The sequence below is a fragment of the Lonchura striata genome, chromosome 11, assembly GCF_050655825.1.
Source record: "Lonchura striata isolate lonStrDom1 chromosome 11, ASM5065582v1, whole genome shotgun sequence".
Classification (NCBI taxonomy): Eukaryota; Metazoa; Chordata; class Aves; order Passeriformes; family Estrildidae; genus Lonchura; species Lonchura striata.
The window spans coordinates 18,235,075-18,247,869 of record NC_140713.1 but is presented as its reverse complement, the minus strand read 5'-3'; the positions used below and the strand labels follow the sequence as shown (position 1 = coordinate 18,247,869).

General features: G+C 50.3%; 1 protein-coding gene across 1 annotated transcript; it reads left to right on the top strand.

Moving 5' to 3' along the window:
• On the top strand, positions 1 to 2,106 carry TPPP3 (tubulin polymerization promoting protein family member 3). Its single transcript, XM_021541061.3, has 3 exons — positions 1 to 331; positions 1,369 to 1,522; positions 1,782 to 2,106. The coding sequence occupies exons 1-3, from the start codon at positions 144 to 146 to the stop codon at positions 1,968 to 1,970; spliced, it is 531 nt and encodes a 176-aa protein (XP_021396736.1). The 5' UTR covers positions 1 to 143; the 3' UTR covers positions 1,971 to 2,106.
• The last annotated feature ends 10,689 nt before the right edge of the window (positions 2,107 to 12,795 follow it).

Here is a 12,795-nt window from a genome sequence, read left to right as displayed (position 1 = left end):
CCTCCACCCTCGCCAGCCTTCCTCCTCCTCCTCCTCCTCCTCCTGCTGCCCTCGAGGGCCTTCGAGCAGCCAGCTGAGCTCTGCCCTGCAGCCAGCAGGAGCCTGAGTGTGCCGGGCCCTTCTGCCCCCTGTCCTGCAGCCCCATGGCCGGGAATGCTGAGATGGCATCCCTGGAAGAGAGCTTCCGCAAATTCGCCATCTACGGCGACACCAAGGCCACGGGGCAGGAGATGAACGGGAAGAACTGGGCTAAGCTGTGCAAAGACTGCAAAGTCACCGACGGCAAAAGCGTCACCAGCACCGACGTGGACATTGTCTTCTCCAAGGTGAAGTAAGTGACTTGGATGCCTTTGCAGTATGGGCAGGGTGTGGGGGTCCCCACAGAGCTGTGCTGCCCCTGCTGTGGGCCCAGGCTGTCCATCCCACTTGTCACGGGGCTGTGGGCGCTGTCCTGCAGTGTCCCACCTTCACGTGGCTGCTTTTGCAAGACCTAATAATAAATCAACCCAAATCTGGGGGTGAGAGGCTCAGATTTGGTGCAGATATTGTGCCCCTGCTCCCACTCCAAGAATTGGGGTGGGTGTGGTTGGCTCTGCCAGGTTCCCATCTCTCAAGAAGTGCCACAGGGAGCAAAGGAAGGTGCTCAGGGTTGTCCCATATGATCTGGCCCTTCTCTGGGCCTGGCCAGCCAATGCCCAAGCTTGGGGAGGACCATGGTCCATGGCTGTAAAAGTGCAGCTTGAAGGGCTAAAAAGCACCTGGAATTGCTTTTAGGGTCCCTGAGGACACAATGATGCTTCATACTCCACACCAGGGTGTGGGAACAAGGACAGGTGGAGAACCTGCTTCCTCCTTGTGCTCTGTCCAGGAATTCCCGTGTTCTGGGTTGGGTCAGGTGGAGCTGAGCACTGGGAGGTTTTTGGGGTGTAGGAGAGCAGGTTGCTGTGCTGGCTCAGAGATGAGGACCAGGAGCTCAGGGGAGAGATGCTCTGTGCACATCCTTCCAAATTTGACTGGAGGATTGTTTGATGCCTGCCAGGGGAGAGAGTATGGTGGGCAACCCAGGCAGGCAGGGAGCAGTGGGAGTGGATGCACTCCTCTCCTGACAGCAGCACCAAGTCCTAGAGCACTTCCATGCATCCTGGTGTTTGGTATCAGGGACTTCAGCAGCATGTGGCTGAAAAGCTCCTGAGCTCAGCACCAGCTGTGCCCAGCCAGCCCAGCCCATTCAGCTGTAGCTGAATTTCAGAAGTAGGTGAGGGACTCGAGGGTGGTATAGGACAAAGTTAGGGTCTCTGATGCATCTCATCCCATTTGGAGGCATAACCCAAAGACGTGCTGGTGGCAGCCTGAGTTTTGTTCTTGCAGAGGGAAGACAGCTCGTGTCATCAACTACGAGGAGTTCAAGAAGGCGCTGGAGGAGCTGGCCCCCAAGAGGTTTAAGGACAAGAGCAAAGAGGAGGCGTATGAAGCCATCTGCCAGCTGGTGGCAGGGAAGGAGCCCATTAACGTGGGTGTCACGGTGAGTGAGGAGCCCCTGGTCTGTGGGAACAGGAGTGATCATCAGGAGGGGAGGATGGAGCTCTGCCCACTGTGCAGGTGCTTTCTAGGAGACCCCATGGCCCTGGGTGTGGGGGGGACCCGAGGGTTTCATAGGGCACAGAGGGCACAGCAGAGTCTTTGGTGGGTGCCAGGAACTTGTGTGGGGTGAGGGATGGAACTTGTGTGGGACATGGGATGGAGCATCTTCTTGTCTCCCATGTCCCATCTCCCCACTGCAGAAAGCCAAGACGGTAGGAGCCGTGGAGAGGCTGACGGACACCTCCAAGTACACGGGCTCCCACAAGGAACGCTTCGACGAGAGCGGCAAGGGCAAGGGCAAGAGCGGGCGGGAGAACATCGTGGACAACAGCGGCTACGTCAGTGCCTACAAGAACGCGGGCACCTACGACGCCAAAGTCAAAAAGTAGGGACGGTGCCCGTGGCGCCACCGCCCCGGTCCCTGCGCGCCGGCCGTGGGGTCGGTGCCCAGCCCTGGGACGTGCCCGTGAGGTGGGGCCCGGAGCCGGCCCGGGCTGCCGGGATGTCGGGATGCCCCCGGGGGGAGCCGGGGAAGTCGCCGGGCCGCGAGCTCTGCCCCACCCGTGTGTGATCCCCCGCCCCTCCCGTGTCCCCCGTGCTGTCACCCAGCCCCACGCGTACTAACAGCGCTGCTCCTCAGGGCTCCCTGCCCCGCCGGCACCCAGACCTTCCCTACCTCAGCCCCGGCTTAGGGGCACCCTCCCTTGTCCCACCGGGGGCCGCCGCCCGTCCTCCCCTCCCGGGGACCTGCCTTAACCCCGCAGCAGTCGCACCACAGCCGCCTCCTTCGCCCGCACGGTGCCCTCGCCCCGAGGCTGCCCGGCCCTGCCGCTTGCCCAGCTCGGGACGCTCGGACCCCGCGGTGCCGCTTGTGCCCGAGCTGCCGGGACGCTCCCGGGCCAGCCCCGGGATGCACCCCGGGAGAGTTTGGTGTCGCCTGGCCATCGGCAAAGGTCTCCGACCTGAACCCCCGTGGCCTCCCCGCTGCCTTCGTGAAGCCCAAACCAAAGGATGCTGCAGGCCCACGCTGTAACCCGGCTCTGCAATAAACCCCGTCCGCACTGACGCTCCGCTCTGGTTGTGTTCGTGCACCGAGCGGCCGGAGCCCCTCTGGCCGCTCGCCCGGCCGGGCAGAGGCGGCTCGGGCGGCCACGCCGGCCCAGGGCAGCTGTGCCGGGGGCTTGGCCCCGGCCACCGAGGATTTTGGCAGCTTCTGGCTGGCCCCGAGTTGCCTGAGCAACCGCAGGCACACAAACACGAGCGCCTGGCTCCCGCTCCTGCTCTGTTTGCAAGCAAACACACGAGCTCCTGGTAACGATCCCTGGGAACAGGCTGGGCTCCAGGATGGGACGGCAGCTCCGGGATGGGATGGTCACTCCGGCGAGTGCGTGAAACTGCTGTAGGTGCTGTGACCCCGGTGCCAGGCACGGGCTGAGCCTCCTGCAATGCTGCTGGGGTGGCAGTGCCAACACCTGCAGCTGCATATCCACCTCCAGGGTCATCCACTCAGAGCCAGGCTCCCTAAATAACCCACAGGGCTTATTTCCAGGTGCCTCAGCTGTGGCACTGGCACTGCTTAGGACGGGAGGGATGTGTCAGGGGCACACATGAGGCTGGGACAGGCTCACTCACTGCCAAGGCACAGCGCTGCACCTCTGCATCCCAACACCTGCTTTGGAAAACACAGGAGAAGGAAGAAATTTTCTTCCAGGCTGGATTCAGCCCCATCCTCAGTGAGGGTGTACCAGTGGCAGGCTGGAGTGAGGGCTGGGGGATGTTAATTCTCCTTTCTCCTCTGAGCGGCTTGGAGGGAGTTTGTGGCTGTCTATCCCTAAAGGCTCTTTATGAGCATCCAGAATTTCTTGAAAAATTGTTGCTTATGAAGGGAGAGGCGGGGGGACTTTAACCCTTTGCTGACTGCCTTGCCCAGCTGCACAAATGAGCTGCAGAGTTCCCAGGGCCAGGCTGCCCTGCATGCCTTGAGGTCTGTGGAGGTGACTCAGCCCTGTCCTTGGGGGCTTGGCAAAGGAAGATTATTTTGGGAAGAGGTGAGCAGATCAGGCCCCACAGGACTCATCCCCTGCCTGTGTGGCCCTGGTCAGGACCTGGCTGTGGAGCACAGGAGCTCCCATGAGGGGACAGCTCTGCAGGGGAGTTGCAGGTGTTGATGTGTTTCTGATACAGGGAAGTCAAGACTGGGAATCACAGAATCCTGGAATTATTTGGGGTGGAAGGTACCTTAAAAACCATCTCATTCCAACCCTCACACCGTGAGCAGGGATTCCAGGTTGTCCCAAGCCCTGTCCAACCTGGCTGTGAATGTTTCCAAGGAATTGGGGCATCCACACTTCTCTGGCCAGCCTGTGCCAGGGCCTCCCCACCCTGCTGCTGAGGTGATGCCACTGCTGCTCAGTGATGGCTCATCCAAGGCAGGACTGAGGGATCTCCCAGGACAGCCACCTCCATCAGCAGCCTCTCCATCAGCCAGCCTCCCCCTGCTCTGAATCCTCAACAAAAGCAGCTTCCTCACAGCCTGTGGAGCCACTGCAGAGCTCAGGTAACAGCTCACAGCTCTCACAGCTCCCACGTGCTGCCATCCCCTGCAGAAAGATGCTCCTCCTCACTCACTCCAGCACCTCTTCAAGTCCTTCACTGCTTTCTCCACAGTTTACACAGAATTTCTCCCCCCCAGCCTTCTTGGTTCTCAAGGAGGCAGCTCCAGTGCACCCTGTTCCCAGCATGGAAAAGGCATCTCAGTCATGCCAAAGCAGCCCCAGGAGAATTTGTGCCATTAAAGACCAGCTGGATCTGTTGGCTGCAAAGTGCCCCAGATCAGCCTGAAAAAAATCATGTCTTCTGAGGTGGTGGGAACAGCTTTCCTTGAAGAGTAAGATATTGATCTGGGTCTTCACCAAAAAGGGGAATAATCATCTCCTGAGAGTTGCTGGCTCTGTGGGTGCATGTCCAAGGCTCCCCCGTTCATCCTTGCAGGAGGAATGCCTGAATGCCCCTTAGAAACAGCACCTGCAGTACCGTGGCTGTGACTGCATTACAGATTCATCCCACAGCTCCTCAAAGTGGTCGAATCCAGGTGGAGACACAGGTAAGTGCAAGGAATAACCACCAGTTTTCCTGAGCAGTGTAGGCAGGAAAGCAGAGGCTCCTGGAGTGGCTGGCAGTGGAGCACAGGACTGACAAGGAGAGGCCGAGCTGGATTGCTCAGCACTTGAGAAGACCAAAACCTGAAGAAATGTCCACAGGACCAGCAGGTCCAGCTCTTTCCCCAGTGCAGCTTGAAGTGGTGCCACAGGCTGCTGAGACCTTGAGGCATTAGTTGCAGATCTACTCTGTGTGATGAAAAGTGACACTGCCCAAACCAAGGGCCTGCAGCCATTTCCTTGGGCTAATGACCTTCCCCTGGCCAAGCATCTGCTCCAAGCTTGGCTCCACACCAGCCAAGACAGACACTTTGCAGCCAGCCTGTAATTCCCTGGCAGCAGAGGAGCAGGAGGAGGAAGGTGTCTCTGCCAGTGTTTGTGTTGTGTGCATTGGTCCAAGCTCCAGACATGAAGATATTTTCTCCTTCCCACTTGTCTCTTCCCCTTGGCCGCTCTCTGGCCACGCTCACACAGTGGAGAGACACTTCAGATCCTGTCCCTGTGCTGCCCTGCCACCAGAAACTGCCACCTCCCCTGGCTTTTAGACAAACCCAGACTCTTACAAGGTGATGTGCCACCTTGCCACTGAGATGTGCAGCCCAGAAGGATCAGTTGGGTGGTTGTGAATTTAGCTGTAAAATGTGTTTTCTGCTCCAAGGTCCCTTCACTAGAGAGCTTCTAAAATCATCTGGGGTCATGGCTAATGTGCTTCATGCTTTGACAGCAAGTTGTGTGCTGGGGATGAGGGAAGCGGCATCTCTGAGAGGTCATTATTCTCTAGGATGAGCAATTTGACCAGAAATACTGATGAGCATGGGTCACTCTGGTCCTCAAGGACATAGATTTGTTCCTAGAAAAGGGGGATAGTGAATACCAATATACCCAGGGAGGTTTTACCCTTTCTGTCCCTGTGCAGGATCACCAAGAAGAGCTCATATGTTGTCCAGACATCTGCTCCCAGGGAACATCCCCCCTGTGCTGCTGCAGAGCAGCTCCTTGGTCTCGGGCCAGGCAAAACACCTCCCCTGTGGGGCTGTACCTGCCCTGCTTCCTCAGTACTTTTCCATTTCACTGCTAGCCTGATGGACAATGTTTTCCAAACCACACAGACAAGGCTGTAAATCGTGTTCAGACACGATGCAGAGTGCAGCTTTATCACCTAAAGCCAACACTCGAATTCAAGCTGCTCCTGTCAGTGCCTGAGATGGGTTTGACCACGTGTGTTCCAGGCAATACTTCAGTGCCAGCCACGAGCTCCAGCCCTGTGCTGGAATATTGATTCAGAACCCTTTTAGATGGAATTCAATTAACTAAATTACCATCTTCCCAGCATGGCGTGGTTCCAGATAAAATGTCATTATCCAGGGCTCATCCCTGCATTTTGTTAATGTAATAACTGCAGCAGAGTTGTGAGAACACAGCGGGAGATGGAAGCAGGAAGATGCAGAGAAAGAAAACAAAAGGCAAGGATTGGATTCACCAGATTTAAATACAACAAGAGATGTCATGCAAGGTAAAACTGAACAAGGTCCATATTTAATGTCTGTTTTGTTCCCTGCACAGAGCACAATTGTATAATTGCTCTGAACTCCAGAACTACCCAGAGCTGTGTGCACAGCTTCACAGGTGTGTGTTGCACATCTTCCTAGTGGGGATGATGGTGCATTTCTCTTCACTGGTGCATTTCTCAGCTGGAAGAGAAATGTTCTGGGAGCAGGGTGGCTGCTCTCTTTAGTCAGCTGCTCTAGCAGGATGGTTTGTGGACAGAAAAGACCCAGGCAAGATTGTTGCAGAAAAAAGATTAAATGATAAGAAGGCATTTGGGAGAGGGCACCTGCTGCAAGGATATTTTTCCAAAACTGATACACTGGTTTCATCATGGAACTATAGAATGTTTGGGACTAGAAAGAATCTCAAAGATCCTTTAATTCCAACCTCCTGCCATGGGCAGGGACACCTTCCACTGTCCTCCAAGCCCTGTCCAACCTGGCCTTGGACACTTCCAGGGGCAGCCACAGCTTCTCTGGGCACCCTGTGCCAGGGCCTGCCAACCCCCACAGGGAAGAATTTCTTCCCAATATCCAATCTAACCCTGCCCTCTGTCAGTGTGAAGCCATTCCCCTTTGTCCTGTCACTCCATGCCTTTGTCCAAAGTCTCCCTCCAGCTCTTTTGGTGCCCCTTTAGGGACTGGAAGGTTCTCTAAGGTCTCCTCCAGGCTGATTTCCATTGATTCAAAATCACATTTTAAAACATTTGTAATTGGAGCTCTAAGCTTGTAGCTCAGAGCTCTGTGTTTGAAGACCTGCAGCTACAGCCAAGATTCATTTTAAGATGTCAGGCAGAGATTGCTGACAGTCATTAATAACTGATAGAAGCAGTTCCAAGAGATCAACAGCATGTGCTAAGACAGCTGGAAGCACATCAGTGGGGCTCTGTGATTGCAAAGGGCAATCAGATCTCCTCTCTCTCCTTTGGACTTAAGATATTTTTCTTAAAAAAAAAAAGATTTCATCAGACACAGAATATTCCTGGTGTGCTGCTCACTGAGCTGGCATTTTCATGACTTGGCTTAGAAGTCTGTGACCAGTTCCAGCCTCATTAAGGGTATAATGTGTGTTAATGGTGCCCAGAATAGCTCTCTGTTGTGTCCAAATCCATGCATTTGCCAGCAGTGGGGGGCATTACGAGAAGCAGACACGACTGGGGGAATTCTGCTGGGACACAGGTGCCACGTCCTGCCCTGACAGCTGAGCTGTCCCCTGCTGTGACCGGCCACACCTCTGCCTGTCCTGCAGAGCAGCCCTGGGCTCCTGTAGTTTAGCCAATTGTTTCCCCTCCAGCCTTGGAAACAACACCTGGCAACTCGGACATTTTTCCAAAACAACTCATCAGAAGGCAGCACGGGGAGAAGGGTGGGTGAGCTTACAGGTGCTGCTTTCTGAGCACCTTTCTGTCGGGCTGGGCTCTTCTGAGGGACAAGGGGGACTGTGGGATCCAGCAGCTGGGGGTCACACACAGCAGAACAGCAAATCTCCAGAGCTGCAGTGAGAGGCTGCACATTCTGTTTGTAAAAAAGCTTGTTTTGGTCCTTCAGCAGCCCAGGTATCTGCCCTATGATGCTCTGGCTTCCTCAGAGTAACTCCATTCTTGCTGTACCATGACTCCAAGCTCCTGGAAAACACCAATAGGGCACATCTGGCTCTGGCACCACATGTGTGGTTGCTCTGTATCAGTTCTCATGAGCTGATACATCAGTCCTCATTTACTGGATGCCCAGGAGGCTCTGAAGGATCCTCCCATTTTCCTTTACTCTGTGGGTGTTTGATTCCTGGAGATGCAGTGGCTGGAAGCAGCAGCCTGATCCATCTCTGGTAGGGTGGAAGCTGCTACATGGTTCCCCTAAAGCCTTTCATCCAGCTACTGAATCAGATAATCCCTTTGGGATGAGACAAGACATAAAAAAAAAAAAAACCCAAATCCCCAGAATCACAAAGGGTCATAAATGTTACAAGAAATGAATCCCTTCTGTACAGTTTTCCCCATGTCTGGTAAGTCCCTGGGAGCCTTTCCAGTGGTGCTGCTGAGCCCTCGGAAGCGATGAATGTCCGTGAGTGTAACATGGTGTGAGTTTAAGCAAACCCTTATGTCTGTGCTTTGAAGTATTTGTCTCAAACACACTTCTAAAGGAAAAAAAAAAACAAATTTTTCCAAGCAATCCTGCATAGGTGTGCAAAAAAACCCCAACAACTTAAACAAGCAGTAAAATCTGAAACACACAAAGATAATCTGGAGTTTTGGCAGGAAGCTCAGGTGATGTCAGGAAACAATTCTAAACAGAAAAGTTTCTATGGATTTTTATTTTTTTTTTTAAGACCTAATTGAAAACAGATTTTTGCTTTGGGTTTAAACTCTTCCCTGCAGCATCTGCAGTGTTATCCCTGCCTTCTGCATGTCAGGAGGGTATGGAGCCGAGGAGGGAAAAGCTCAGCATCCTCCTGTTCGTGTTACTGCTACAGGTTTTCGGACAGCCACGCAACATCATTTTCTTGGGATTATTACCCAGCAGATTTTAAGGTAAATTACAAAACCCAGCGAGGCTCCTGTCCACTGAGGTCCATCCTTGAGCCCTCATAAATCCCACAAGGATTTCTTGCTCCGCTGGGACGGGGCTTTGGGAAGAACAAGGAGCCGGGGCTGAACGGAGACACGAAACCCCGCAGGCACCGCCCCGTCCCAAGCACGGGATGGCAGCGGGAGAGGACAAGAGCCATCAGCTGGCTGTTCATGCAGTGCTTCTTTATCAATGGGATAATAAAAATATCCTTATTTTAGGTTCTCATTTTTTTCTGTAAACATTTCCCCCTTATCCTAAAACACCATCTGGCCGCCCTCCTTCCATCATCCCTATCAGATCTGCCATCTAAAAGCATCCAACTGCTCTTCTATATTCATGTTTTTTGCTGTCAAGTCAATCAGCAGAGAATGTCAGAGACACCAGTGAGTCCAAAACCATGAACCTGACACAAAAGCCAGCCTGCAAACCACTGTCTGGAAAGATTATTAATAAACAAATCAAATTAATGATCTTTATGTCAGCTGAGACTTCCAGTAGTAACACACAGAGGTAATAATGGGTAAACCTAAGAGAACATTCAAGACATGGACACCAAGCCTGAGGTGTGATACTGCCCCAGAATTGCAGTTATTATTGTACTGATTTATTCAGGTATTAAATATTTAAAGTATAAATTATTAACAAATGTAAAATATAGATATTAAGAGATGGGTTAGCCTGTATTCATACTGATGCTCTTTTTTTAATGCTGACCTTATCTCCAGAGGAAGTTTAAAAATATTATTCTGAAAAATAGTTTAAATAATAAAATATTCATGAATATTAATAAAATATTAATAAAGTATTGATGAGCACTCTTATATCTGTCTAAAGCCCGCTTTAGGTTTTTTTAAACTAAAAATCCCACATGATCACATTGATTAGTTAATTTATTAGCTGCCATATTCCAGGTTTTCTTGGGTTTTTTTATTCTTTGGGGTTTGCTTCTCACCTGTTCTAAGAGAAATGACACAAACAGCATCTAATTAAAGAGATCTGTCACGTTAGCATGGTGTTAATTGGCTTTTAAATAAATTGCAGCCCTGCTCCTTCCTTTAGGCCTGATGGCATGGCATGGCATGGCATGGCATGGCATGGCATTATTTTGGTGGTGCTGTCTTTCTTCCACTCTCCCCTACAATTGGATTGAGCCTCAGAAATACCAAGAATTTCCTATCCAGTTGTTTTTATTAAAATTTTTCATCTTTCTTGCTTTGAACAGTATCAGCAATAAGAAGCTGATTGATTATCTATGATAAAGTCTTGTTCCCCACATCATCTTTGATTATCAGTGCAGTCTGGAGCTGCAAGCTGTCTCTGGAACTACTGATCTTAATTCTTGCATCCATTTCCAGAGGGTTTCCCTCCCCTGTCCCCCATCCTTCTCCAGACATGCTTCTGACTCCCTTTTCTGTGGCCATTTGTATGAGAAATGGCCTAAAACCATTCCAGACATCAGGCTGTTCTAGAATTTACAGGTTTGTTCTTTCCCTCAGTGTTTTCCTTCATTTTCACACACAGACCTCAAAGTTACCTTTTCTCAGCTCTGTTGAATTTATTCTATGAGCACTAATTCTGCAGCTGAAGCCTCTCTTGCAGGCAAAGTGGGATATTCTGTTTTATATGTTTCTATATTTATATGTTCCTATACATTTTTCATTCTTAGATAATATTGTTTGCAGGACATCACAGTTTGTGTGAAATTTTGATCAGTGCTCCTCATAAGTATCCAAATAAAGTCACATTCAACTCCTCTGCCCTTGGTTGGTGAGCACAGAAACTGTTCAGATTTCATGCTTGACCTTTCCGTAAGAGCTCTTTTATGGTTTAATTTTTAATTAACTACAATTAAAGAAAGCAGCTGTTGTGTTTAAGGACAATTTTATACTGCCCATCTTATTGAATACAAATGTTTTAATCTGGAAAAGGCAGTATTGCCCTTTCTACTGCCCTGTGAGGATGTTCAGTTGGCCTGAAAATAAATTAATGCTAATGGGAAACCACTGAATTTACTGCCATGTGCAACAGGAAAGTGACAGCTCTTCCCCTACACTCTGTATCAGCATAAATGAAAATCCTAAATGGGTATCTCTCACAAAGATTTAATTCTCTATACAGCTGCAAGTATTTTTTATTTTAATTAAAGTGTAATTTTGTCTTGTGCCAGTGAAGAGTGAGTCTGGTGAGTCTGTACATCCTGGCTGGATGAAAAGTCTATTTTCAAACATTAATATCTGCACTTCCTCCAAGTTTTATCTAAATTCTGAGTTTCTTCTGATTTCCAATTTCCTTTTTTTTTTGAATGGAATTGTATCAAAAATGTTATACCACTTGATATTTCTAATGTCAAACATTAAACATCTAGCATTTAACATAATCTTTTTTTTTGTTTGTTTCTTTCTTTTTAGGCAGTGTTTAAAGATGCTCTCTCTCCAAAGGCTGGGAGAGGAAGAGCATCAAATTCAGTAGTTATTACTGAATTAATGCACCATGACATTTACCACGGTCCTGTTGGGGTATGGCCAGGAACACATCCCACTGAACTAGAATTCCTGCATTCCCCATCCCTGGAAGTGTTCCAGGCCAGGCTGGACTGGGCTTGGAGCACCTGATCTATTCTATTCCCTGTCCATGGCAGGGGGCTGGAACAAGGTGATTTTTAAAGCCCTTTCCCACCCAAACCAGTCTGTGAGCACAGATTTGTGCAACGTCTGCACATATCTTTAACAAAAGAGAAAATTGCATCTCTCTTCAGATTTTTGTGGGTTTTTTAGGGCAGGATCAGCAAAGTCAGATGAGTCCAGCTGAAAACCACTCCATCTGCCCCCTCTGCTGGTGTCCCTGCTCTAAGGCTGAAAAATGCTTTCCAAAACTGCAGTGGCCAGGAGAACTCAGGGAGCTCACAGGAGAGGGCACACTCCTTCCACAGGCACAGCAATCTATTAGGTCTATAAAATCTCACCAGAAACTGAGATGGCTTAGAACACCAGTGTCCTGTGAATATCCCACATCCCACCAAACTGGAATTCTTGCATTCCTCATTCCTGTGGGTGTCCAAAGCCAGGCCAGGGATGCTCCAGGGCTTGGAGCGACCTGGTCTAGTGAAGGTGGCACTGCCCGTGGCAGAGGGGCTGAATGAGATGGTCTTTAAGGTTTCTTCCAACCCATTCCAGGATTTTACAATTCTAACACCTGCATGGTCAAGCTATGTCTGGATGTTGGGAGTACCAAGTGGGTAGGGCCAAGCACCACGGCCATCCCTAGCAGAGGTAATGGTGCTCCTGGGAAGGGTGGATTTCCAAACAGCCCACTGGACCCATCTACCCAAAATGCCACGATGAATTCTCCATGTGAGGTGTGCCATGAGTGTCACAGAGTGGGATTTCTGCTTTTCAGTATCAGACTTTACCTATCCCTGGTTAAAGGGGGAGAAAAAAAAAAAGAGAAAGAAGGGACAGAGAATGTCACTTACCTTGTAGAAAGGCTGGGAAAAGTATTGAAAATTCAAATTCTGACCAAGATTTCAGGGAAACATCTCTGGTTTAGGAGCTCGTTTATTTTGGTTGCACCCTCTCAAAAATGCATCATCTAATCTGGGATTTCTGACATGCAGTTCACTCTGTGGAAGTCAAGGTTGGCAATGGAAAGATTTCTACTTATGCCAATAAAACCAAATATTTTTTGTTCTCATTGTTTGGGTGCCAGATATGCAACAGGGGTAAAAACTGTTTGTGTACTTTTCAATGTTTAAAATGACAAGCACCATCAGCCTCACCCCAATAACCTGCTGGGTTAGGTTTGGTCAGAGAATTGTTACTTCAACCTGTCCCAAATACTCTTAGGGGGTGCTTAGACACCCCAGGGACAGCTGCTCCTCTCAGTGCTCCCTCTCTCCTGCAGCCCAGTTCCCATGCTGAAATCATGACACAATGCAAGTAAGA